General features: G+C 38.4%; 1 protein-coding gene across 1 annotated transcript in view; it reads left to right on the top strand.

The window, feature by feature from the left end:
* The window catches only part of NRK (Nik related kinase), a 162,744-nt gene that overhangs the window by 112,682 nt on the left and 23,926 nt on the right, over positions 1-26,136 (top strand). The window contains exons 12-17 of the mRNA XM_060001855.1: positions 3,390-3,453; positions 3,867-5,034; positions 7,312-7,419; positions 19,978-20,045; positions 22,209-22,303; positions 25,050-25,147. Coding sequence (XP_059857838.1) covers positions 3,390-3,453; positions 3,867-5,034; positions 7,312-7,419; positions 19,978-20,045; positions 22,209-22,303; positions 25,050-25,147 — 1,601 coding nt within the window. The remainder of the gene's footprint in view (positions 1-3,389; positions 3,454-3,866; positions 5,035-7,311; positions 7,420-19,977; positions 20,046-22,208; positions 22,304-25,049; positions 25,148-26,136) is intronic.

Here is a 26,136-nt window from a genome sequence, read left to right as displayed (position 1 = left end):
CCTTTCATCTACCTGGCTCAGAATAAAAGGGAGAAAATGTAGAAAGAAGCAATTAGTAGGAGTAGAAAGAAAGAAAGAAAGAAGGAAAGAAAGAATGAAAGGAGGGAGGGAGGAAGGAAGGAAGGAGGGAAGGAAGGAAAAGAAAGAAAGAAAGAAGATAAATTAAAATAAAATAAAGTAAGATAAAATATAATAAAGTTATTAAAATAGAAATTAATTATTAAGAAAAAAATAAAAATAGATGGTAGAACCCTAGGACAAATGGTGGAAGCAAAGCTATACAGACAAAATCTCACACAGAAGCATACACATACACACTCACAAAAAGAGGAAAAGGGGAAAAAATCCTAAATCTTGCTCTCGAAGTGCACCTCCTCAATTTGGGTGATTCGTTGTCTAAAGAAGGGAAGGAAGGAAGGAAGGAAGGAAAGAAAGAAAGAAAGAGAAGATAAAGTAAAATAAAATAAAGTTATTAAAATTAATAATAATTTTAAAAAACGGACAGATAGAACCCTAGGACAAATGGTGGAAGCAAAGCTATACAGACAAAATCTCACACAGAAGCATACACATACACACTCACATAAAGAGGAAAAGGGGAAAAAATCATAAATCTTGCTCCCAAAGTCCACCTCCTCAATTTGGGGTGATTCGTTGTCTATTCATGTATTCCACAGATGCAGGGTACCTCAAGTTGATTGTGGAGCTTTAATCCGCTGCTTCTGAGGCTGCTGGGAGAGATTTCCCTTTCTCTTCTTTGCTCGCACAGCTCCCGGGGTTCAGCTTTGGATTTCGCCCCGCCTCTGCATGTAGGTCTCCGGAGGGCGTCTGTTCTTCCCTCAGACAGGACGGGGTTAAAGGAGCAGCTGCTTCGGGGACTCTGGCTCACTCAGGCCGCGGGGGGGAGGGAGTGGCACGGAGTGCGGGGCGGGCCTGCGTGACGTTGCAGCAGCCTGAGGCGTGCCGTGCGTTCTCCCGGGGAAGTTGTCCCTAGATCCTGGCACTCTGGCAGTGGCGGGCTGCACAGGCTCCCCGGAAGGGGAGTGTGGATAGTGACCTGTGCTCGCACACAGGCTTCTTGGTCGCGGCAGCAGCAGCCTTCGCGTCTCATGCACGTCTCTGCGGTCCGCGCTTTTAGCCGCGGTTCGCGCCCATCTCTGGAGCTCCTTTAAGCAGCACTCTTAATCCCCTCTCCTCGCGCAACAGAAACAAAGAGGGAAGAAAAAGTCTCTTGCCTCTTCTGCAGGTTCAGCTTTTCCCCAGACTCCCTCCCGGCTAGCCGTGGTGTACTAGCACCCTGCAGTCTGTATTCACGCCGCCAGCCCCAGTCCTCTCCCTGTGCTCTGACCGAAGCCCAAGCCTCAGCCCCCAGCCCCGCCCGCCCCGGCGGGTGAGCAGACAAGCCTCTCGGGCTGGTGAGTGCCGGTCGGCACCGATCCTCTGTGCGGGAATCTCCCCGCTTTGCCCTCCGCACCCGTTGCTGTGCACTCCTCCGCGGCTTCGAAGCTCCCCCCTCCGCCTCCCGCAGTCTCCGCGAAGGGGCTTCCTAGTGTGTGGAAACTTTTCCTCCTTCACAGCTCCCTCCCACTGGTGCAGGTGCCGTCCCTATTTTTTTGTCTCTGTTTATTCTTTTTTCTTTTGCCCTGCCCAGGTACGTGGGGAGTTTCTTGCCTTTTGGGAGGTCTGAGGTCTTCTGCCAGCGTTCAGTAGGTGTTCTGTAGGAGTTGTTCCACGTGTAGATGTATTTCTGGTGTATCTGTGGGGAAGAAGGTGATCTCCGCATCTTACTCTTCCGCCATCTTCCCCTCGTCCTCTCTTCTATATTTTATTTCCAAGATTTTGTATCATCTTTACTATCATTTTTCTGAATTCTTTTTCAGGTAGACTGCCTATTTCCTCTTCATTTGTTTGGTCTGGTGGGTTTTTACCTTGCTCCTTCATCCGCTGTGTATTTCTCTGTCTTCTCATTTTGCCCAGCTTACTGTGTTTGGGGTCTCGTTTTCACAGGCTAGAGGTTCATAGTTCCCGTTGTTTTTGGTGTCTGCCCCCAGTGGGTGTGGTTGGTTCAGTGCGTTGTGTAGGAATGCTGGTGGAGGGGACTGGTGCCTGTGTTCTGGTGGATGAGGCTGGATATTGTCTTTCAGGTGGGCAGGGCCACGTCTGGTGGTGTGTTTTGGGATGGCTGTGAACTTATTATGATTTTAGGCAGCTTCTCTGCTAATGGCTGGTGTTGTGTTCCTGTCTTGCTAGTTGTTTGGCAAGGGGCGTCCAGCACTGGAGCTTGCTGGCTGTTGGGTGGAGCTGGGTCTTAGCATTGAGATGGAGATCTCTGGGAGAGCTTTCACTGATTGATATTATGTGGGGCTGTGAGGTCTCCAGTTGTCCAATGTCCTGAACTCAGCTCTCCCACTCAGAGCCTCAGGCCTGACACCTGACTGGAGCACCAAGACCCTGTCAGCCACACGGAATTATTTAGATAGTGGTCCTTGGCAAGTGAAACCACAAGATAGGAGGCTCGTGCTATGCCTGGTCCTGCTGAGCAATTTTCAGACTTTAGCTCATTTTGGCAATAGGGCGACTGGTTTGGTGACGTGAGGCAGGATGGGTCCATGAGGCGGGTGATGCTCAGCCAGTGCACAGCCTGAGGAACCCAGTCAAAGCCCTCAGGGAAGGCCAACAGTGACCAGGACTCCCACCTTCTGCAGCTGCGGCCTCTTTGGGATCTCCCTCCTGGTGTCAAGTATCTCTTACTCCTGCTTTGGCAGCTGTGCCTTTACCCTGAGCTTCTTCATGAGGCTATAGAAGTCCCTGAGGCGATGCATGAAAAGTGGGGGCCGCATTCCCGAAGTCTTTAATATAGGAAATTCAAAAGAAAAGTCTTTTATTTTTAAGCTTCTATATTTCAGTACCGCACAGCTGACAGGAAAGATGCCAAACATTTTCAGTGTGTCAAGTGTAAAACCCAGAATTTAGATTTTTACCTTCTCATTGAAAGGACAAAAGATAGATGTGAGCCCAAGCCATAAAGTCCTTAAATCCAGAGTACACACCTGTAAGCCATGCTCACCAACCATCTAGTTTCTCTTGGCCCTTTCCCTTTTTACCTTTCTCAATTTTTCCTCTTTAGAATTGCAGCAATCAGATTGCTAAATATTTTTCCTATGCTGAGAGAAATTAGTCTCTATGGAATAGATGCACCGTGCTGCAGAAGTAGGCCTAGGAACAAGGATATTGTCTACATTACCAACTAGGCGTTATGTGAAGGGTTACAGTCCTCTTGTCCTTATAAATTCACTCAGCTTCCTGAGCAGTAAAGGTGCACATTGACTAAGGTGGATTATCTTAATCTCTGTTGACTGTTATGCATTTTTTTCCTCTTTCATAAAAAGGAATACCTCTGATCTTTGAAAGAGAAGAAGCTATTAAGGAGCAGTATACCATGAGAAGATTCAGGTGCGTTAGACATATTACATATATAATTTGATGTTAGCAATTCATGTAAGACAGTTGATTCCATACTGTTGTATGTGACTCAGAAAACTTAATCCTTTCTGATAAAATAAAAACAGATCTGTATTTGCAAGAGATATTTGAGTGGAAATGTTGAGGAAAAGTTTTTATTACTACCCAAAGAGTCCTTAATTTCTGGTAATAGAATGATCAAGTATATTATTAGACCATTTGTACTGAATATATTAGTAATGCAAAGACTTTCAGACATTACAGGAATGATTCAAGAAAGATTTACTGAAGATACCTTTATTGCAGAAAATGTTCATCTTTTAAAATAAAAGCATTTCCCCTGAATGACTTCACTCTACTGACAACTCTAATTGTACAGCATTCATTTGTATGTTTATTTCTAGGGGACCTTCTTGTACTCATGAGCTTCTGAGATTGCCTACGAGCAGTAGATGCAGACCACTTAGAGTCCTGCATGGAGAACCGTCTCAGCCAAGGTGGTTACCTGATCGAGAAGAGCCACAGGTTCAGGCCCTTCAGCATCTCCAGGGAGCAGCCAGGGTGTTCATGCCACTACAGGCTCATGACAGTGCACCTAGGCCTCTACAGGGGCAAGCCCAGGCACCTCAGCGACTACAGGGGGCAGCTCGGGTGTTCATGCCACTACAGGCTCAGGTTAAGGCTAAGGCATCTAGGCCCCTACAGATGCAAATGAAGGCACCTCCACGACTACGGAGGACAGCCTGGATGCTTATGCCACTACAGGCTCAGGTTAAGGCCCCTAGGCCTCTAAAGGTACAGGCCCAGGTACCCAAAGAGCAGCAGGCTCAGGCCCAGCCCCAGGCCTCAGGAGAGCTGCAGGATCTGGACCAGGTACCAGAGGAAGTTCAAGGGCAAGATCAGGTACCTGAACAGCAGCAAAGGCAGGGCCAGGTCCCTGAACAACAGCAGAGACAGAACCAGGTACCTGAACAGCAGCTGGAGCAGAACAGGGCACCCGAGCAGCCAGAGGTACAGGAACAGGCTGCTGAGCCTACACAGGCAGAGACAGAGGCAGAGGAACCTGAGTCATTACGAGTACATGCCCAGGTATTCCTGCCCCTACTGTCACAGAACCACCACGTGCTGTTGCCACTACATTTGGATACTCAGGTGCTCATTCCAGTAGAGGGGCAAAATGAAAGGTCACCTCAAGCACAGGCCTGGGCACTAGAGCCCACGCAGGCAGTTGGCTCTGTTCAAGCACTGATAGAGGGACTATCAAGAGACTTACTTCGAGCACCAAATTCACATAATTCAAAGCCGCTTGGTCTACTGCAAACACTGATGGAAAACCTGTCATCAGACGTGTTTTACTCTCAACCAGAACAAGCACGGAAGAAAAAATCAAAAGTTTCTAGTCTAAGGCAGGCATTGGCAAAAAGACTATCACCAAAGAGGTTCCGGGCAAAGTTGTCACGCAGACCTGAAGAGTTTGAGCTATCAGATTTAGAAGCCCATAGGCAAAGGCGCCAACGCAGATGGGAGGATATCTTTAATCAGCATGAGGAAGAATTGAGACAAGTTGCAAATGTAAGAGTTTCTGATATTTTTCCTAAGTCAAATATGCAGAGAAAATATGCTAGTTCATACTCAAGTGTTCCCTCTGTAAAAACCAAATGAAATAAATATTCCTTGTGTCCCAGAGAAGATTATCTAAATAACTTGTGCTTCAAATAAATTATCCTGAAATTTCCAGATAATTGTGACTAAATTTGAGGAAGAAAAATTTGCTTGAATGACCCAGGTAATTGCTTAATATCTCTGTAGAGATATAGCTTTAATTATTAGTTAAATTTCTACCTATTATTCCCTTAGCCAATAAAGGGATGTCATATGCACATTTAAAGTTACTATACTGGATCTTTAAAAATTACTTTCAGGGCTTCCCTGGTGGCGCAGTGGTTGTGGGTCCACCTGTCGATGCAGGGGACACGGGTTCGTGCCCTGGTCCGGGAAGATCCCACATGCCGCGGAGCGGCTTGGCCTGTGTGCCATGGCCGCTGAGCCTGTGCATCCCGCATACAGCAAAAAAAAAAAAAATTACTTTCATAGGTCAAAATTTCAAATATAACTCATTAAAACTAAACACAAAAACAAATTTGATTTTGTTCCTCCAACTTCTAAGTTTATTTTGCTCTTCCTTCCCATAGAATGCTGAATGTATTATTTAAGAGAATTGCACTAGCTTTTGTACATCAGGATGTTAAAGGTCAAACTGAGAAGGAAAAGCATTTTCTAAAACATTTTGTACATGGTTACCATAAGTATGACTTGTCTCACTTATTTTTCACTCATTTTACATAATTGATGAAGTACCTGCATAGAACATGACACAAGTTACAAATTCATCTCTGCACTCTTTTGAAGTGTGGGGTACAATATGTTAATCTCTTTATCTTATTTTGGTTTAGTCAACAAAACTTCATTCTTTCAAAATTCTCTAATATAAATGGATATAATTGGGCTGGAGTTCATGGATACAATCTGGCAAATCTAATCTGATCCTGAAGGGTTTGTGGGCTTTGTAAGCAAATTATAGAGGTCAAAAAGACCAGGAGAGCAGTTGTTTCCTAATACTTCATAGCGTCCATTTACATAAAAGGAATCATTGTGAAGATCCTAAATTAAACCCTGGTATCAACATCCATTTACCTAATAATAATTAATGTAGTTATTACAAATGAACCTTGTCTGAATGTCTGAATAAGGGAGACTTTTGGTTTTTGTCCATTGAGTTAATTGAACAAATACTATTTCCCTGATATGTTTAACATGAGAAAAGGTAAAAGCAACAAGAAAAGAAAGACCCAAAAGGGGAAATGAATGTCTAGTCCCCCAAAAAACAGGAAGATAAGAAGCAAAAGAAACCAAATAGAGAAAGGGTGGCATGAGTCTAGAATGCTACTATTTGCCTGACATTAAGGCATCTAAAATGCTAATGACTATTCCCAATGAGCCTTAGTAACAATTGGATCTAATGGGCTTTGCATTTTTTAAAAAGACTTTTATGCATTTCTGCAAGACTAGTAGCATGACCCATACTTATTGGCATTCAGTGTTTTAAATATTTATGTGAGAAGCCATTCTAAAATGGAAGAAAAAGTCACTAAATAATAGTTACTAATCCCATGACCCTAGGATCTTGTATAGGCATTCCTGCCTTTATGTGTAACTCTTAAAGAAAGCATAAAGAAAAAGAAAATTATTGATGTTCTAGTCAAAGTCATAGGTCTTTTGAAATACCTGAAAATTTATTAGAGTTTAAAGACATATGTGAGTGCTTCAACTCACTAGAAGGAAAGAAAACACATTCCCATTATTCTGTTTGAGTTGAAGAAATATCAGTTGGCTTAAATGGGAAAACAGAAACTTTCCTAAACTACTAGGACTCAATCAAGAAGAAATATTTGCACTGCTGTGTTGCAGATCTTCCACTGCACAGGAGGACCAAACTTTGTAGCTATAACCGCTTATTAAATATGACAGTTTGCGGCTATGAGTTAAGCTTTAGACCAGAGATTTTTAACCTGGGTTTAATAGGTGAGTTGCAGGTGGCCAGTGATCCCCCTGAAAATACTTGCAGAGATATGTGTCTGTCTGTATGCAGTTTTCTACAAAGAATCTGTAGCATTACTCAGATTCTGAAAGGGATCCAGGACCAAAAACTATTAGAAACTACAGGCTTAAATCAATTTGAATATTTGAAAATTATTTTTTTAATTGAACATTAAGATGATGGGAATTGCTCGTATTATTTACAGGTTATTATTTACAGTTTAAAATATTTATTTTCCTTTTTGTTTCAAGGAAAAGGAAGATGAATCATCAGATAATGATGAAGTATTTCATTCGATTCAGGCTGAAGTCCAAATAGAACCATTGCAGCCATACATTCCAAATCCTAAAGAAAATGAGGTGAGTTTCTCTATATGAGTTGCTGTGGCACTAATAAGTGCCTGGAACAATGGTTCTTAAACATTTTGGTCTCAGGATGTCTTTATACTCTTTAACATTGAAGACCCCAAAAGCTTTTACTTAGTTGGATTGTGTCATTCAATGTATGATGTATTAGAAATTAAAACCAAAAAAATTTAAAATATTTATTACTTCATTTAAAAAGTAAGAAAACTATTAGATATTAATATAAGAAACAAATTTTAGTGAAAATAACAATTTTCCATCTTGCTTAATGGAAAACAGCTGGATTCTCATATCTGCTTCTGCATTCAACCTGTTGCCATATGTTGTTTAGGTTGAAGTATATGAGTAAAAGCTGACTTCTCACATATAGGTGGTTGGAAAAAGAGAATTTCCATAGATTTTTCAGATAATTGTGGATATTCTTTGAAATACACCACAACTAGAGAAGTGGAGTCCAAAACCATATCAGTGAAATTTTGAATATTCAGTAATATTAAAATCTGTAAGTCTCTTGTGTGCTGTGAATATATGTTTTGCTCATACACAATTTTGTATCTTCGTGCACTGCTCAGTCGGAAAATATTGGTTCACTGTATATGTAGATCTTTCCAAATATTTACATGTTTTATTTTACAACACCAAAAAATGGCATTTTTTAATATCATCAATTTCATCATAAAAATTATTGAGTATTGATAAGCTGTCAAATGCACAGTGATAGATGAGTTTAAAATTCTAATATTCAATTGAAAACTCAATTTTATCATTACTAACAACTAACATCAGGTGTTTTATCTTTGAATTGATAGGCTTACTTTGTTGATTTTAAATAAAATGCCTGCCAGATACCCAAGTTGAATAACTACAGTTTGTCTCATCAGTCATTCTTCTAAGTAAAAATATTGCCCATGAAATATTCAGTAGTTCAGCTTGTAACACAATCACACATACTTCTTCCCTTGATCATTTCTGTTCTGAGATGTAGTTTATGACAGGGTCTGGGTTATTTAATCTGTCACTTATTTTCTTAGATTTATGGGAATAATCAAGTCAGTCCTGGTGTCCATGTTGACTTTTGTTTTCACGAGTTTATTAATAGATATTTAGCACATGGTATTGGTGAGGACCAAGTAGCAGTTTCAATTCCTGTGTGGACAAGGTAGTGTCATTATAGACAGCATTCCTTACAGCTAGCTAGCTAAAAAATTTTTGGTCACTAAGGACAGATAGGTGGATGGGTGAAGAACTCAGAAATTCTTGCCTTACTCATAGTGAGTCATGAGTCTCATTGCTGTTCTTAATTAGGACAAGGGCCCAAGATCACTATATTTCCTCTTTCAAGCTACTTCACAGTAGTCCATTATGATGTATGTCATGGACAATCATCCTTCTTATTTTTTTAATTTTATTTCACTTATTTATTTTTTATACAGCAGATTCTTACTAGTTATCTATTTTATACATATTAGTGTATATATGTCAATCCCAATCTTCGAATTCATCCCACCACCACCCCACCACCCTTGCTTTCTCCACTTGGTATCCATATGTTTGTTCTCTACATCTCTGTCTCTATTTCTACCTTGCAATCTGGTGCATCTGTACCATTTTAATAGATTCCACATAAAAGCATTAATATACGATATTTGTTTTTCTCTTTTTGACTTACTTTACTCTGTATGACAGTCTCTAGGTCCATCCACATCAGTACAAATGATCCAGTTTTGTTCCTTTTTATGACTGAGTAATATTCCATTTTATATATGTACCACATCTTCTTTAACCATTTGTCGGTTGATGGGCATTTAGGTTGCTTCCATGAGCTGGCTATTGTAAATAGTGCTGAAATGAACATTGGGGTGCATGTGACTTATTTTTTATATATTCTTATGTGTTTAATTCCATATCTGTACACATACACACACAGAATGGCATGATAGATGTTTTAAAACATCCTTTACATGCAGCTGTACATATTTTTTTAACATCTTTATTGGAGTATAATTGCTTTACAATGGTGTGTTAGTTTCTGCTTTATAACAAAGTGAATCAGCTTTACATAAACATATACCCACATATCTCCTCCCTCTTGCATCTCCCTCCCAGCCTCCCTATCCCACCCCTCTAGGTGGACACAAAACACCAAGCTGATCTCCATGTGCTATGCAGCTGCTTCCAACTAGCTATCTATTTTACATTTGGTAGTGTATATATGTCCATGCCACTCACTCAGAACTTCCCAGCTTACCATTCCCTCTCCCCGTGTCCTCAAGTTCATTCTCTACATCTGCCTCTTATTCTTGTCCTGCCCCTAGATTCTTCAGAACCATTTTTTTTTAGATTCCATATATATGTATTAGCATACAGTATTTATTTTTCTCTTTCTGACTTACTTCACTCTGTATGACAGTCTCTAGGTCCATCCACCTCACTACAAATAAATCAATTTCATTTCTTTTTATAGCTGGGTAATACTCCATTGTATACATATTGCCACATCTTCTTTATCTATTCATCTGTCGATGGACACTTAGGTTGCTTCCATGTCCTGGCTATTGTAAATAGAGCTGCAATGAACATTGTGGTCCATGACTCTTTTTGAATTATGGTTTTCTCAGGGTATATGCCCAGTAGTGGAATTGCTGGGTCGTATGGTAGTTCTATTTTTAGGTTTTTAAGGAACCTCCATATTGTTCTCCATAGTGGCTGTATCAATTTACATTCCCACCAGCAGTGCAAGAGGGTTCCCTTTTCTCCACACCCTCTCCAACATTTATTGTTTGTAGATATTTTGATGATGGCCATTCTGACTGGTGTGAGGTGATACTTCACTGTATTTGCATTTGCATTTCTCTAATGATTAGTGATGTTGAGCATCCTTTCATGTGTTTGTTGATAATCTGTATATCTTCTTTGGAGAAATGTCTATTTAGGTGTTCTGCCCATTTTTGGATTGGGTTGTTTGTTTTTTTGACATTGACCTGCATGATCTGTCTGTATATTTTGGAGATTAATCCTTTGTCAATTGCTTCATTTGCAAATATATTCTCCCATTAAGAGGGTTGTCTTTTGGTCTTGTTTATGGTTTCCTTTGCTGTGCAAAAGCGTTTAAGTTTCATTAGGTCCCATTTGTTTATTTTTGTTTTTATTTCCATTTTTCTAGGCGATGGGTCAGAAAAGGATCTTGCTGGGATTTATGTCATGGAGTGTTCTGCTATGTTTTCCTTTAAGATTTTTATAGTGTCTGGCCTTACATTTAAATCTTTAATCCATTTTGAGTTTATTTTTGTGTATAGTGTTAGAGAGTGTTCCAATTTCATTCTTTTACATGTAGCTGTCCAGTTTTCCCAGCACCACTTACTGAAGAGGCTGTCTTTTCTCCATTGTATACACTTTCCTCCTTTATCAAAGATAAGGTGATACGTGCATGGGTTTACCTCTGGGCTTTCTATCCTTCCATTGATCTATATTTCTGTTTTTGTGCCAGTATCATACTGTCTTGATGACTGTAGCTTTGTAGTATAGTCTGAAGTCAGGGAGCCTAATTCCTCCAGCTCCGTTTTTCTTTCTCAAGATTGCTTTAGCTATTTGGGCTCTTTTTGGTTTCCATACAAATTGTGAAATTTTTTGTTCTAGTTCTGTGAAAAATAACAGTGGTAGTTTGATAGGGATTGCATTTAATCTGTAGATTGCTTTGGGTTGTAGAGTCATTTTCAAAATGTTGATTCTTCCCAATTAAGAACATGGTATATCTCTCCATCTGCTTGTATCATCTTTAATTTCTTTCTTCAGTGTCTTATACGTTTCTGCATGCAGGTCTTTTGTCTCCTTAAGTAGGTTTATTCCTAAGTATTTTATTATTTTTGTTGCAAAGGTAAATGGGAGTGTTTTCTTAATTTCTCTTTCAGATTTTTCATCATTACTGTTTAGGAATACAAGAGATTTCTGTGCATTAATTTTATATCCTGCTACTTCACCAAATTCACTGATTTACGTTTACCAGTTTTCTGGTAGCATCTTTAGGATTCTCTATGTATAGTATCATGTCATCTGCAAACAGTGGCAGTTTTACTTCTTTTCCAATTTGTATTCCTTTTATTTCTTTTTCTTCTCTGATTGCTGTGACTAAAACTTCCAAAACTATGTTGAATAATAGTGGTGAGAATGGGCAACCTTGTCTTGTTCCTGATCTTAGTGGAAATGGTTTCAGTTTTTCAACTTTGAGAATGATTTTGGCTGTGGGCTTGTCATATATGGCCTTTTTTATGTTGAGATAGGTTCCCTCTATGCCTACTTTCTGGAGAGTTTTTATCATAAATGGCTGTTGAATTTTTTTGAACGCTTTTTCTGCATCTACTGACATGATCATATGATTTTTCTCCTTCAATTTGTTAATATGGTTTATCACATTGATTGATTTGCATATATTGAAGAATCCTTGCATTCCTGGGTTAAACCTCACTTGATCATGGTGTATGAATCTTTTAATGTGCTGTTGGATTCTGTTTGCTAGTATTTTGTTGGCGATTTTTGCATCTATGTTCATCAGTGATATTGGTCTATAGTTATCTTTTTTGTGATGTCTTTGTCTGGTTTTGGTGTCAGGGAGATAGTGGCCTTGTAGAATAAGTTTGGGAGAGTTCCTCACTCTGGTATATTTTGGAAGAGTTTGAGAAGGATAGGTGTTAGCTCTTCTCTAAATGTTTGATAGAATTCGCCTGTGAAGCCATCTGGTCCTGGACTTTTGTTTGTTGGAAGATTTTTAATCACAGTTTCAATTTCAGTGCTTGTGATTGGTCTGTTTATATTTTCTATTTCTTCCTGGTTCAGACTCGGGAGGTCATGCTTTTCTAATCTAAGAATTTGTCCATTTCTTCCAGGTTGTCCATTTTATTGGCATACAGTTGCTTGTAGTAATCTCTCATGACCCTTTGTATTTTTGCAGTGTCCGTTGTTACTTATCATTCTTCATTGCTCATTCTATTGATTTGAGCCTTCTCCCATTTTTCTTTATGAGTATGGCTCGTGATTTATCAATTTTGTTTATCTTCTCAAAGAACCAGTTTTTCATTTTACTGATCTCAGCTACTGTTTCCTTCATTTCTTTTTTATTTATTTCTGATCTGATTTTTATGATTTCTTTCTTTCTGCTAACCTTGGGGTTTTTTTGTTCTTCTTTCTCTAATTGCTTTAGGTGTAAGGTTAGGTTGTTTATTTGAGATGTTTCTTCTTTCTTGAGATAGGATTGTATTGCTATAAACTTCCCTCTTAGAACTGCTTTTGCTGCATCCCATAGGTTTGGGGTCATCTTGTTTTCATTGTCATTTGTTTCTAGGTATTTTTTGATATCTTCAGTGATCTCTTGGTTATTTAGTAGTGTGTTTTTTAGCCTCCATGTGTTTGTATGTTTCACAGGTTTTTTCCTGTAATGGATATCTAGTCTCATAGCATTGCGGTCAGAAAAGATACTTGGTAAGATTTCAGTTTTCTTAAATTTACCAAGGCTTCATTTGTGACCCAAGATATGATCTGTCCTGGAGAATGTTCCATGAACACTTGAGAAGAAAGTGTATTCTGTTGTTTTTGGATGGAATATCCTATAAATATCAATTAAATCCATCTTGTTTAATGTATCATTTAAAGCTTGTGTTTCCTTTTTTATTTTCATTTTGGATGATCTGTCCATTGGTGAAAGTGGGGTGTTAAGATTCCCTACTATGATTGTGTTACTGTCGATTTCCCCTTTTATGGCTGTTAACATTTGCCTTATGTATTGAGGTGCTCCTATGTTGGGTGCATAAATATTTACAATTGTTATGTCTTCTTCTTGGATTGATCCCTTGATCATTATGTAGTGTCCTTTTTTTCTTGTAATAGTATTTATTTTAAAGTGTATTTCGTGTGATATGAGAATTGCTACTCCAGCTTTCTTTTGATTTCCATTTGCATGGAATATGTTTTTCCATCCCCTCACTTTCAGTCTGTATGTGTCCCTAGGTCTGAAGTGGGTCTCTTGTAGACAGCATATGTACAGGTCTTGTTTTTGTATCCATTCAGCCAGTCTGTGTCTTTTGTTGGAGCATTTAATCCATTTACCTTTAAGGTAGTTATTGATATGTGTGTTCCTATTACCATTTTCTTAATTGTTTTGGGTTTGTTATTGTAGGTGTTTTCCTTCTCTTGTGTTTCCTGCATAGAGAAGTTCCTTTAGCATTTGTTGTAAAGCTGGTTTGGTGGTGCTGAATTCTCTTAACTTTTGCTTGTCTGTAAAGGTTTTAATTTCCTGTTGAATCTAAATGAGATCCTTGCTGGGTAGAGTAATCTTGGTTGTAGGTTTTTCCCTTTCATCATTTTAAATATGTCCTGCCACTCCCTTCTGGCTTGTAGAGTTTCTGCAGAAAGATCAGATGTTAACCATATGGGGATTCCCTTGTATGTTATTTGTTGCTTTTCCCTTGCTGCTTTTAATATTTTTTCTTTTTATTTAATTTTTGATAGTTTGACTAATATGTGTCTTGACGTGTTTCACCTTGGATTTATCCTGTATGGGACCCTCTGTGCTTGTGGACTTGATTGACTATTTTCTTTCCATTATTAGGGAAGTTTTCAAGTATAATCTCTTCAAATATTTTCTCAGTGCCTTTTTTTCTCTCTTCTTCTTTTGGGACCACTATAATTCAAATGCTGGTGCATTTAATGTTTTCCCAGAGGTCTCTGAGCCTGTCCTCAATTCTCTTCATTCTTTTTTCTTTATCCTGCTCTGCAGTAGTTATTTCCACTATTTTATCTTCCAGGTCACTTATCCGTTCTTCTGCCTCAGTTTTTCTGCTATTGATTCCTTCTAGAGAGTTTTTCATTTCATTTATTGTGTTGTTCATCACTGTTTGTTTGCTCTTTAGTTCTTCTAGGTCCTTGTTAAACGTTTCTTGTATTTTTTTAAATTATTTTTGCGGTATGCGGGCCTCTCACTGTTGTGGCCTCTACCATTGTGGAGCCCAGGCTCCGGACGCACAGGCTCAGCGGCCATGGCTCATGAGCCTAGCCACTCCGTGGCATGTGGGATCTTCCCAGACCGGGGCATGAACCCATGGTCCCTGCATCGGCAGGCGGACTCTCAACCACTGTGCCACCAGTGAAGCCCGTTTCTTGTATATTTTATTTCCAAGATTTCGGATCATCTTTACTGTCTTTACTCTGAATTCTTTTTCAGGTTGACTGCCTATTTCCTCTTCATTTATTTGGTTTGCTTGCTCCTTCGTCTGCTATGTATTTCTCTGTCTTCTCATTTTGCTTAACTTACTGTGTTTGGGGTCTCGTTTTCACAGGCTAGAGGTTCACAGTTCCCGTTGTTTTTGGTGTCTGACCCCGTGGATGAGGTTGATTCAGTGGGTTGTGTAGGCTTCCTGGTGGAGGGAACTGGTGCCTGTGTTCTGGTGGATGAGACTAGATCTTGTCTTTCTGGTGGGCAGGACCATATCCGGTGGTGTGTTTTTGGGTGTCTGTGAACTTATTGTGATTTTAGGCAGCCTCTCTGCTAATGGGTGGGGTTGTGTTCCTGTCTTGCTAGTTGTTTGGCATAGGGTTTCCAGCACTGTAGCTTGCTGGTCGTTGAGTGGAGCTGGGTCTTCACGTTGAGATGGAGATCTCTGAAGGAGCTCTTGCCATTTGATATTACGTGGCTCTGGGAGGTCCCTGGTGGTCCAATGTCCTGAGCTCAGCTCTCCCACCTCAGAGACTTAGGCCTGACACCTGCTGGAGCACCTAGAGTCTGTCAGCCAAATGGCTCTGAAGAAAAGGGAGGAAAAAAAAGAAAGAAAGAAAAATAGTTATTAAAATAAAAAATAAAATATATATTATTAAAAATAAAAAGTAATTAATGAAAGAAGAGAGCAACCAAACCGAAAAGCAAATCCACCAATGATAACAGTGCTAAAAACTATACTAAAAAAAAACCCCAAAAATCCGACAGAAAGAACCCTAGGACAAATGCTAAAAGCAAAGCTATACAGAAAAAAATCACACAAAGAAGCATACATACTCACAAAGGGTGAACAAGGGAAATATATATATATATAAAGAAAGGGAGAGAGCAACCAAATCAATAAACAAATCTACCTATGATAATAAGCTCTAAATACTAAACTAAGATAAACATAAAACCAGAAACAAATTAGGTGCAGAAAAGAAACCACAAGTCTATAGTTGCTCCCAAAGTCACGGCCTCAATTTTGGGATGATTCGTTGCCTATTCAGGTATTCCACAGATGCAGGGTACATTAATTTGATTGTAGAGATTTAATCCGCTGCTCCTGTGGCTGCATGGAGAGATATCCCTTTCTCTTCTTTGTTCGCACAGCTCCTGGGGTTCAGCTTTGGATTTGGCCTCACCTTTACATGTAGGTCGCCTGAGGCATCTGTTCCCCGCCCCGACAGGACAGGGTTAAAGTAGCTGCTGATTTAGGGACTCTGGCTCACTCAGGCCAGGGGGAAGGAGGGGTATGGCATGCAGGGCAAACCTGCAGCGGCGGAGGCCCACATGACATCGCAACAGCCTGAGGCGCGCCGTGTGTTCTCCCGGGGAAGTTTTCCCTGGATCACGGGACCCTGGCAGTGGCGGGCTCTACAGGCTTCCAGGAGGGGAGATGTGGATAGTAACCTGTGCTTGCACACAGTCTTCTTGGTGGCTGCAGTAGCAGCCTTAGCATTTCATGCCTGTCTCTGGGTTCTGTGCTGGTAGCCATGGCTCACGCCCATCTCTGGAGCTTGTTTAGGTGGTACTCTGAATCCCCTCTCTTCACGCACCCCAAAACAATGGTCTTTTGCCTCTTAGGCAATTCCAGACTTTTTCCCAGTCTCCCTCCTGGCTAGCTGTGGTGCACTAGCCCCCTTCAGGCTGTGTTCATGCAGCCAACCCCAGTCCTCTCCCTGGGTTCTGAATTCCGAAGCCCAAGCCTCAGCCTCCAGCCCCCACCCACCCCAGCAGGTGAGCAGACAAGCCTCTAAGGCTGGTGAGTCCTGGTCAGCAGTGATTCTCTGTTGCGAGAATCTCTCCGCTTTGCCCTCAGCACCCCTGTTGCTGTGCTCTCCTCCATGTCTCTGAAGCTTCCCCCCGCCCGCCCACCCCCTATCTCTGCCAGTGAAGTGGCTAACTAGTGTGTGGAAACTATTCCTCCTTCACAGCTCCCTCCCAAAGGTGCAGGTCCCATCACTATTCTTTTGTCTCTGTTTTTTCTTTTTTCTTTTGCCCTACCCAAGTATGTGGGGAGTTTCTTGCCTTTTGGGAAGTCTGAGGTCTTCTGCCAGCGTTCAGTAGGTGTTCTGTAGGAGCTGTTCCTCATGTAGATGTATTTTTGATGTACTTGTGGGGAGGAAGGTGATCTCCATGTCTTACTCCTCTGCCGTCTTGAAGCTATCCACATGTGTCTTTTGGAATTATGGTTTTCTCTGGGTATATGCCCAGTAGAGGAATTGCTGGGTCCATCCTTTATAAATATGTTCTTTCTGATACTAACAGTCCTCTGAAATGAATAACAGAGTACTGCTTTATAAATACTAATTACTGGCAGAAGGAACATAGGCTGGATTTTATTATTTAATTACAAGAGGCAATGTGTCCCCCTCTCTGCCTTATTAAATGATGACTTTACTCTTACTCCCAGATAAGAATTATTACTATAAGCATGATACGTTAAGCCCAAAATATAATGAGCTGTGTCTGGTTGATTTGGAATACATCATTTGCCATACATATGCTATTCTTACTACTCATTTTCTTCTCCCCATTTTTCAGAACAAATACAGTCAATTCATATTAGGCATTAGCCTTACTTATTTTGGGCCTTTATCTCTTCTGAGTAATTTTGGCCTCTGGTAAACTAGTTTCAATAAACTTTCTGAGATCAGCTTCATGAACCAGGAGGCCTAGACTGGGTCAATATGATTCCAGTTATCTGAATCAAAAGTAGAAAAAGTCAGTCAGATGCTTATCCTGCATACTGCCAAACATCTGGTTGTATTTGGAAACATTCATTAACAAAACATGTGAACGATTGACAACATTTCTCACTTCTTATGTATCTGTCTGTTGGAGTATAAAGACAACCTTGATAAGTTACTACATAAGAGAAAAAAAAGTGTAGTAAGGTTATTATAGTTTCTAGAAACTATAGCGTGATGTTATCAGCATGAAAATGCTAAATTTATTTTTTATTGTAACATGTTGAATTTTCCTTTCTAAAGAATCTAATATGACTGCCTTGTTGAATGTCAGAATGATCTATTTTGGGGGGTAGCTAAAAACTATTTTGAGTAGAAACCTAGAGATATAAAATTAAATTAGGCAAGGCAACACTCCATGACCCTATATATTAATGCTGGCAGAAGGTAAATCTGCACTGCTGATGGAAGCTGGATCATTATATGTGCTCTTTCTTGAGTCTTTTGCTGTATGAGATGAATGAATAGTTAATAAAATAAAAATTTATTTATTTAGAATTGAAAAGTATTTGAAACTCTGATTATGACATTACAGTCAAGTTGTAAAGTGAAAAAAACATACTTTCTTAAAGATGAGTAAGGCCAGACACTATAAAACTCTTGGAGGAAAACATAGGCAGAACACTCTTTGACATAAATCTTAGCAAGATCTTTTTTGACCCACCTCCTAGAGTAATAAGAATAAAAACAAAGATAAACAAATGGGACATAGTTAAACTTAAAAGCTTTTGCACAACAAAGGAAACCATAAACAAAACGAAAAGACAGCCCAAAGAATAAGAGAAAATATTTCCGAATGAGGCAACTGACAGAGGATTAATCTCCAAAATATACAAACAGCTCATGAAGCTCAGTATCAATAAAAATAAACAACCCAGTCCAAAAATGGGCAGAAGACCTAAATAGACATTTCTCCAAAGAAGACATACAAATGGCCGACGCACACACGAAAAGATGCTCAACATCACTAATTATTAGAGAAATGCAAATCAAAACTACGATGAGGTACCACCTGACACCTGTCAGAATGTCCATCATCAAAAAATCTACAAACAATAAATGCTGGAGAGGGTGTGGAGAAAAGGGAATCTTCATGCATTGTTGGTGGGAATGTAAATTGATAGAGCCACTATGGAGAACAGTATTCAGATTCCTTAAAAAACTAAATATGGAATTACCATATGACCGAGCAATCCCACTACTGGGAATATACCCAGAGAAAACCATAATTCAAAAGACACATGCACCCCATTGTTCATTGTAGTACTATTTAAAATAGCCAGGACATGGAAGCAACCTAAATGTCTGTCAACAGAGGAATGGATAAAGAAGATGTGGTACATATATAAAACAGAATATTACTCAGTCATAAAAAGGAGCGAAATTGGTCATTTGTGCAGACGTGGATGGACTTAGAGTCTGTCATACAGAGTGAAGTAAGTCAGAAAGAGAAAAACAGATATTGTATATTAACACACATATGTGGAATCTGAAAAAAATTGGTACAGGCGATCTTATTTACAAAGCAGAAATAGAGACATAGAGAACAAACATATAGATGCCAAGGGCAAAAGGGGGGGTGGGATGAATTGGGAGATTGGGATTGACATATATACACTATTGATACTATGTATAAAATAACTAATGAGAACCTACTGTATAGCACAGGGAACTCTACTCAATGCTCTGTGGTGACCTAAATGAGAAGGTAATCCAAAAAAGAGGGGGGCTTCCCTGGTGGCGCAGTGGTTGAGAGTCCACCTGCCGATGCAGGGGACACAGGTTCATGCCCCAGTCTGGGAGGATCCCACATGCCGTGGAGCGGCTGGGCCTGTGAGCCATGGCCGCTGAGCCTGCACGTCCGGAGCCTGTGCTCCGCAACGGGAGAGACCACGGCGGTGAGGCCCGGGTACCACACAAAAAAAAAAAAAAAAAAAAGAGGGGCTATATGTATACATATAGCTGATTCACTTTGCTGTACAGTATAAACTAACACAATATTGCATCTATACTCCAATAAAAAATTTTTTAAAATAAAGAAGGAATACTTTAGACTCCTGAGAGGTTTTTAGTGATGTGTATGTGTGTTACAACTTTTGAAAATCTAGTATTAGCTTTAGAAAGGGTGAGTGAGTGAGAAGTTTGAACTTGGTATAAAAAGTAATATGAAAACATAGAAAGAACATTAAATTAGCAGGTGGGAGACCTACAGTCTGATTAAAGATATCCTTTGACTTGATGTAAAGTTCTTAGAAAAGTCATTTTCCATCTCTGGGATACAGATTCCTCAATAATAAATGAGGGTGTTTTATTATATGATCTCCAGAATCTGTTGTTATACTAAAATTCAAGGATGTATTCAAAAATTATGGTTAAGTAGTTCTAATGTTATACTATAAGTAATAATGAAATACAATCTATTTATGAAAATCAGATTTTATAAGCTAGATTTTTAAGAAAATATCTCTTCGTGAAGAATGACATTTTCCCATGAATTAATAACTCAAAAAACGTATGATTCAGAATTCTCCCAAAGTATTGCATTGTATCTTTAAGGTTCAAGAGAGATCTATTTCTATGCCTTACAACCAGGATCGTGTACATCGTGTCAAGTTCTCTTCAAGGTATGTGTCTCTGATTTCTATATTCAGATTACTCTGATTTACTGTCATATGAGAAATTAAAGCTTATTTATTTGATACTAAGTTCTGTGTGAATTCAAAACTAAAATATTAATGACAGCATAGTCATCAATGATATCACCGGCCCATATTTAAAACCTTAAAACTGCAACAATCCATTAACTAGATCTTTCACCTTTGGACATACTGCAATCTCAGTGTTATTTAGTTTGATGATTAGCTGGTAACATTCACAATTTAATAACACAAACAGCAGTGAATTCTTGGACAGTGTTCAATTAGTAATTTACAATAAAAAGATGTGAAATTTCATGTGTATCATGTACACTTCAATTACATGATATTTGTGATGTACTACATGGTAAAACACACACACAATCGCTAACCTCAGAACCTAATGCCACAGAATGGGCAAACCTAAAATAACCTATAGGGAAAATCAAATCTAAAACTCAATATTATAGCAATATTTTATACCAGTCACTGTAATTTTTAACTCTGTAATATTGATAATCTTCAGTAATTTTCAAAGATCATGTTTCATATTTTAGATGTATGCAATGTGTTATATTTGGGGTTTTTTTACATCTTTATTGGAGTATAATTGGTTTACAATGGTGTGTTAGTTTCTGCTTTATAACAAAGTGAATCAGTTATACATATACATATGTTCCCATCTTATCTCTTCCCTCTTGCGTCTCCCTCCCTCCCACCCTCCCTATCCCACCCCTCTAGGTGGTCACAAAGCACCAAGCTGATCTCCCTGTGCTATGCAGCTGCTTCCCACTAGCTATCTATTTTACGTTTGGTAGTGTATATATGTCCATGCCACTGTCTCGCTTTGTCACAGCTTACCCTTCCCCCTCCACATATCCTCAAGTCCATTCTCTAGTAGGTCTGTGTCTTTATTCCTGTCTTACCCCTAGGTTCTTCATGACATATTTTTTGAATGCTAAATTTTAATTTAGATGTTCCTTGAAAATCATACCCCTTCCAACTCCAACTCATAGTGGAGAGAACTTAACCTATATTCATTCACTCAGTCATTCAGTAAATACTTATTGAGTACTTACTGTATTCAAGATTCTGGACAGTATGGTCAGATAGCATAGAGCTGATAGTATTTAGCATGTATATTCTTATCTTATTATTCTTTAAAACCCCCATGTATTTGTGTCCTTAGATTTAACTGGTGTACAGAAATTTTGAAAAATTTTAAAGCAAGATTGGGAACTTTCTCTTACTATGCATTCAATGAATGAGTTGTCATGATCCTTCTGACAACAAAGGGGGAGAAATCAGTTTAGTTTTGTGTATCTGTTTTGGTATCATGGGGTATGATATAAAATCAATATAACTGTTAAGCATGGGGTATATAAAAATCAATATTGCTACTAACTGGAATTGGTTGTTCTTCTTACAAAAAAGGGTTTTGAATTTATGAATTGCATATATATTTACTTTAAATATAGTTATATTTATGAAATCAATTTAACTGAAACTTAAGTCTTTCCTGAAATTTGGGGTCATAGAAAAGACTCTTGTCTGTTCTAGGCCTAAATCAATAACCAAAGTCCTTCCTATTTAGAAATTCCAAAGCAGCTATAAAATTTAGCAGAACTGGTCCAAAGAAACTTTCTAAATATTCCCTGAATTTGAATAGTGAAAACTAAAGTGTCCTATCTATTTATCCATGTATCTAAATTAGGAACAGGACATTAAAAAACACAAATTCCAAGCATTTGAAATAAGGATTATAATAGTGGAATATTTAACATAAAAATAACTTAGTTTTTATCATGTTAAAATACTCACATACACTATAAATTTATGTTTCTTGCTGTTTTACCCAGGTAGCAATAATGTCTGAATATTAGCTTAAAGAAAGTTCATAGAAATTTTTAGAAATATATATGTGAAGGAAACATACTTGTATAAAGACAATTTTTTATATTTTGGAAATTGTTTCTCTCTTCTAGATAAAAGAGCAGATCTGGGGAAATTGGAAAATATTACTTAAGCTCTACTTCTTTTTAGTTTGATATATACCCATATACTTAAAACTTTTGTTGGTCTTGATGTGGAGTTGTACATTCCCTTTATGAATGTTAGGATGTGACACATGCTTTTCTGTCTTTTCATTAGTGTTCCTCAGTGGTCTCTTTTGGAACAAGCTCAGAAGCCCATTGACATGAGACAAAGAAGTTCGCAAAATCCTCAGAATTGCCCAGCAGCATCAGGTGATTCAAAGCACAAGGTTTAAACAGTCAAAACGGAGTTAATGTTTAATAGTTTATTTTGCAAAAGTTAAGAAAGAATTTCAAGAAGGAATGAATCAATAGTGTCAGGGAAGCCAAGTAAGATTAAGACCAGGAGGCCGTTGGATTTGGCAATTAGGTGATCAGTGATGACCTTTGAGAAATGGAAAGTAATTTTTCTGAAGTTTCTTCTTTCAGTTGGGTAGTAGTTAAGAATGTGTCTAGGGAGGCGGGAGGGGGGGTCAGCTTTAGTTTCTAAACCATGTGTGAAAAATATGGGAAAGGAATTTGAGAGAGGCTTCTACAACAGGCTAAAATTTATAGGCAATCTTTAGAATATTGAAATATTAAATGGAGTAGTTGCGGGCATGTGTTTTATTTATCAGTTTGTTATTTCACCTCCCCAAAGTAAGATATATACAGTATCTCTTAAATGTTAAAAATTAATGTAGTTACTCAAAATGAAAAATTAATCCATAAAATCATAGAAAATAACTTTACAAACTGTGATATGAATTTCAAATAAGTATTTTATTTTATGATGTACTTTTGAGAGAGTTTAAATGAATTATAGATTTGTGACATATCAGATAAACAAAGTGAAAAGTTATGCCTTGGGTCATAAAATCTTGCACTATCTACTTTTAAGCAATTCAAGTAAGTTAAGTAAGGGAAAAATGCCTGACTGAGTCCCCAAGTTGTCTGTAAAATATAGCATATAGATTTTATTAAAATGTCAATAATTAAATGGATATATAGGTACACTGTATGAAAATCATATAGTCGAAGACCTGAATTTTAAAACCCCATTCTTCTTCTTAGGAGACTCAGATAATGGCATAATTCTTTTAAATGGTAGTGTCCCCTTGTGCAGAAATATTATCTTGTGAGAAATAAGATAAGCCTGTGTGAAGAGAAACTTTAGGACTTTTTTCCCCAGAATCTTTCTGGTTTGACTAGGGTTAATTTTGCTAATACTGAAGAAACAGCTAAAACTTTAAGGTTTATTCATATTGTATATTTTGAAATAAGGAAACTCTGGAATAGGCCCCAAAACGTTTATGAACAGTGGTGGGAGGGAGAAAGGGAGAGTATCTGGGTAGATAATAGCTAAAGTTCTTTTTAGCTCTAAAATTCTTTTATTTTATTGTGTGTGCTACATAGATGATTTGAAGTTCCCATGAGACTCAATACTTCATGATGCAGGAAATCAGAACACCTTACTACAAATTTGCCTCAAAATCTCAGACATTCACCCAAACTTCTTACTTAGCCTAATGATACACCAAAAGACCTGAGAGAAAATAGTTTCCTACGGAAAGATAATAAATTGCAAAAGTACAACAGTGTCAGACGATGTGAACATAAAGTGTAAGATGTGTTCAGTACAATATTCTCAAAAGATAGAAATGTTTTCAAATACATGCTTTTTCGAGTTCTAGTGTCAATACTTTGGCTATGTATCAAGGCTGCAAATAAAAGAGGGATGGTACTATTTATCTTCAAATTCCAAGCACACAAAAACCATAAAAAGGGACATGAGAGTCCCCTTAGTGAAGCTTTTTCTAAGTACACTCACCCAGATCTACTGATCTTTGAGCCTAAATATTCTCACTCTATTTTAACCACAGATGTTATTTACTATACCACAAATCTTAATATCAAAAATCCAGTCTTCTGGGCTTCCCTGGTGGCGCAGTGGTTGAGAGTCCGCCTGCCGATGCAGGGGACACGGGTTCGTGCCCTGATCCAGGAAGATCCCACATGCCGCGGGAGCGGCTTGGCCTGTGAGCCATGGCCGCTGAGCCTGTGCGTCCGGAGCCTGCGCTCTGCAACGGGAGAGGCCACAACAGTGAGAGGCCTGTGTACCGCAAAAAAAAAAAAAAAAAATCCAGACTTCTAATCCAGACAAATTTGCATTTTAAATGGAAATATTTACACTATAGAAATGAGCTGTGCATTGTGATACAACTAGCAAAATGTGGCTATTAAAATTAAAACTAAAATGAAAATGAAGTTAAATTTTAAATTCAACCTCTCAGACACACTGGCCATATTTCAAATGCTCAATAGCCACGTGTGGATAGTGGCTACTGTATTGGACAATGCAGATACAGAACATTTCTATTACTGCAGAAAGTTCTATTGCAGAGAGCTTCTATAGAAGGGTTCCTGGCTTTATAAAAAAGGCTAAGATTTGCCACTTTTCAGTTGTTCACTTTTCAACTGTATTGAAATACTTGAAGATATATCATTGAGTAGAAATTGGGGGATTAAGATTCAAGAGTCAACTCTCCTCTTGAAAGTTTTGTCTAATCCATCATCTTCTAGTATACTGTTGGGCTCTTTTTCTACTGGTTAGTATGGGAGGCCAGAAATACCACCCAGCCCTTCCTTTTCTTGATACATTCTCTTTTTTCCATGGGACTATCTGTATACCAGTCTTATTATGTACCTTGTTACACAGATAGAGAGAAATACCTAGCAAGTGTACACTTAATACTGAAAAAAAAAAAGCCATGCAGGTCTAACAGAACAAACCTTGAGCCTGTCACTGTCTGTGAAAACAGAACATAGGATCTTAGCCCCATAAGAATTTACCAAGTGATATCTCCAGAATGGAAAGAGACTACAAGAAAAATACCAAGGGATTGAACTGGTACACTATAAAAATGAAGTCCATGGCTGTGATCACAACTGTTACTAATGTCTTTTTGGCATTCCACAGAATCTTCTTCTGAGGAAGAGAGCCCTGTGACCAGGAGGAGGTCCCAGTCATCACCACCTTATTCTACTATTGATCAGAGGTTGCTGGTTGACATCCATGTAGGTTTCCATCTTAACTCTTAAAGCATTTATATCTGTTCTTTTTAAATTTCAATTTCTTTTAACTTACATATTTTCAGCTTCATTCGAGGGAAAGGCTAAAGTGTTCAGTTTTTAAATTAATCTTTCAAATATATATTTCTATTGGTATGTCAGTATGCAGAATATGAAATCTAGAAATTAAATTTAATCGATGTAAAAACATTTAATGTAAAATGTTTTGTAATGTAAAATATAAAAACATTTAATCTATCATAAAATATTTTACTTTCACATTCTTGTGTCATAACATATTCGGGAGAGGAGTGATAAAAAGCTATTTGCAGAAGCTAATCTCAAATTAAGGAGTAAGGTTTAGATGCTCAGTTTTTGTCTAATATTTCGTGGATGATGAGGCAATGCATAAAGATAAAACATTTAGCAAAAAATAAAATGCCTTCCAATTTCATAAATAAAAAGACCTTCTACTTATTTTTGCAGTTTGCTTTCAGATCATTCTGTTTTACTTTTGTAATTACCTCTACCCTACTACACATACACCCCTTTCAGATTGCTCAGAGGTTGCTTATAGGACACATACCATACTTAAAGGTGAATTTATATGAATTTACTTCTTAGAAGTGTTTACATTACTTTAATACAACCTATGTTGTATAAAACTAGAGCTGGGAAATTAACATATCAATTTTAAGAGCTAATCCCAATATCAAAGGATAAAGCAAAAGGAAAAAAGTGACAGTCTTCTCTAGAATGTTAAATCATCTGTTCTCTTCTCCAGCACCAAAACCAAATGTCTAGTTCTCAGCAGATAAGTAGGACTAATATAAAACAAAGTGAGTAAATTTTGCCCTGTGTGATCCAGAAAGGCCATTAATGATCATAGCCTGAGGTTTGGGTTTTGGCAGCTCATCCTCACAAAAATGTTGGCTCTATATAGTGAGTGAACATCTTCATTTCAATTGAAAATACATTTTAAAATATTATCAGCC

Source organism: Delphinus delphis, chromosome X, assembly GCF_949987515.2.
Source record: "Delphinus delphis chromosome X, mDelDel1.2, whole genome shotgun sequence".
Taxonomy (NCBI): Eukaryota; Metazoa; Chordata; class Mammalia; order Artiodactyla; family Delphinidae; genus Delphinus; species Delphinus delphis.
Note: the sequence above shows the minus strand (reverse complement) of the source record. Positions and strands in the feature narration are given on the sequence as shown.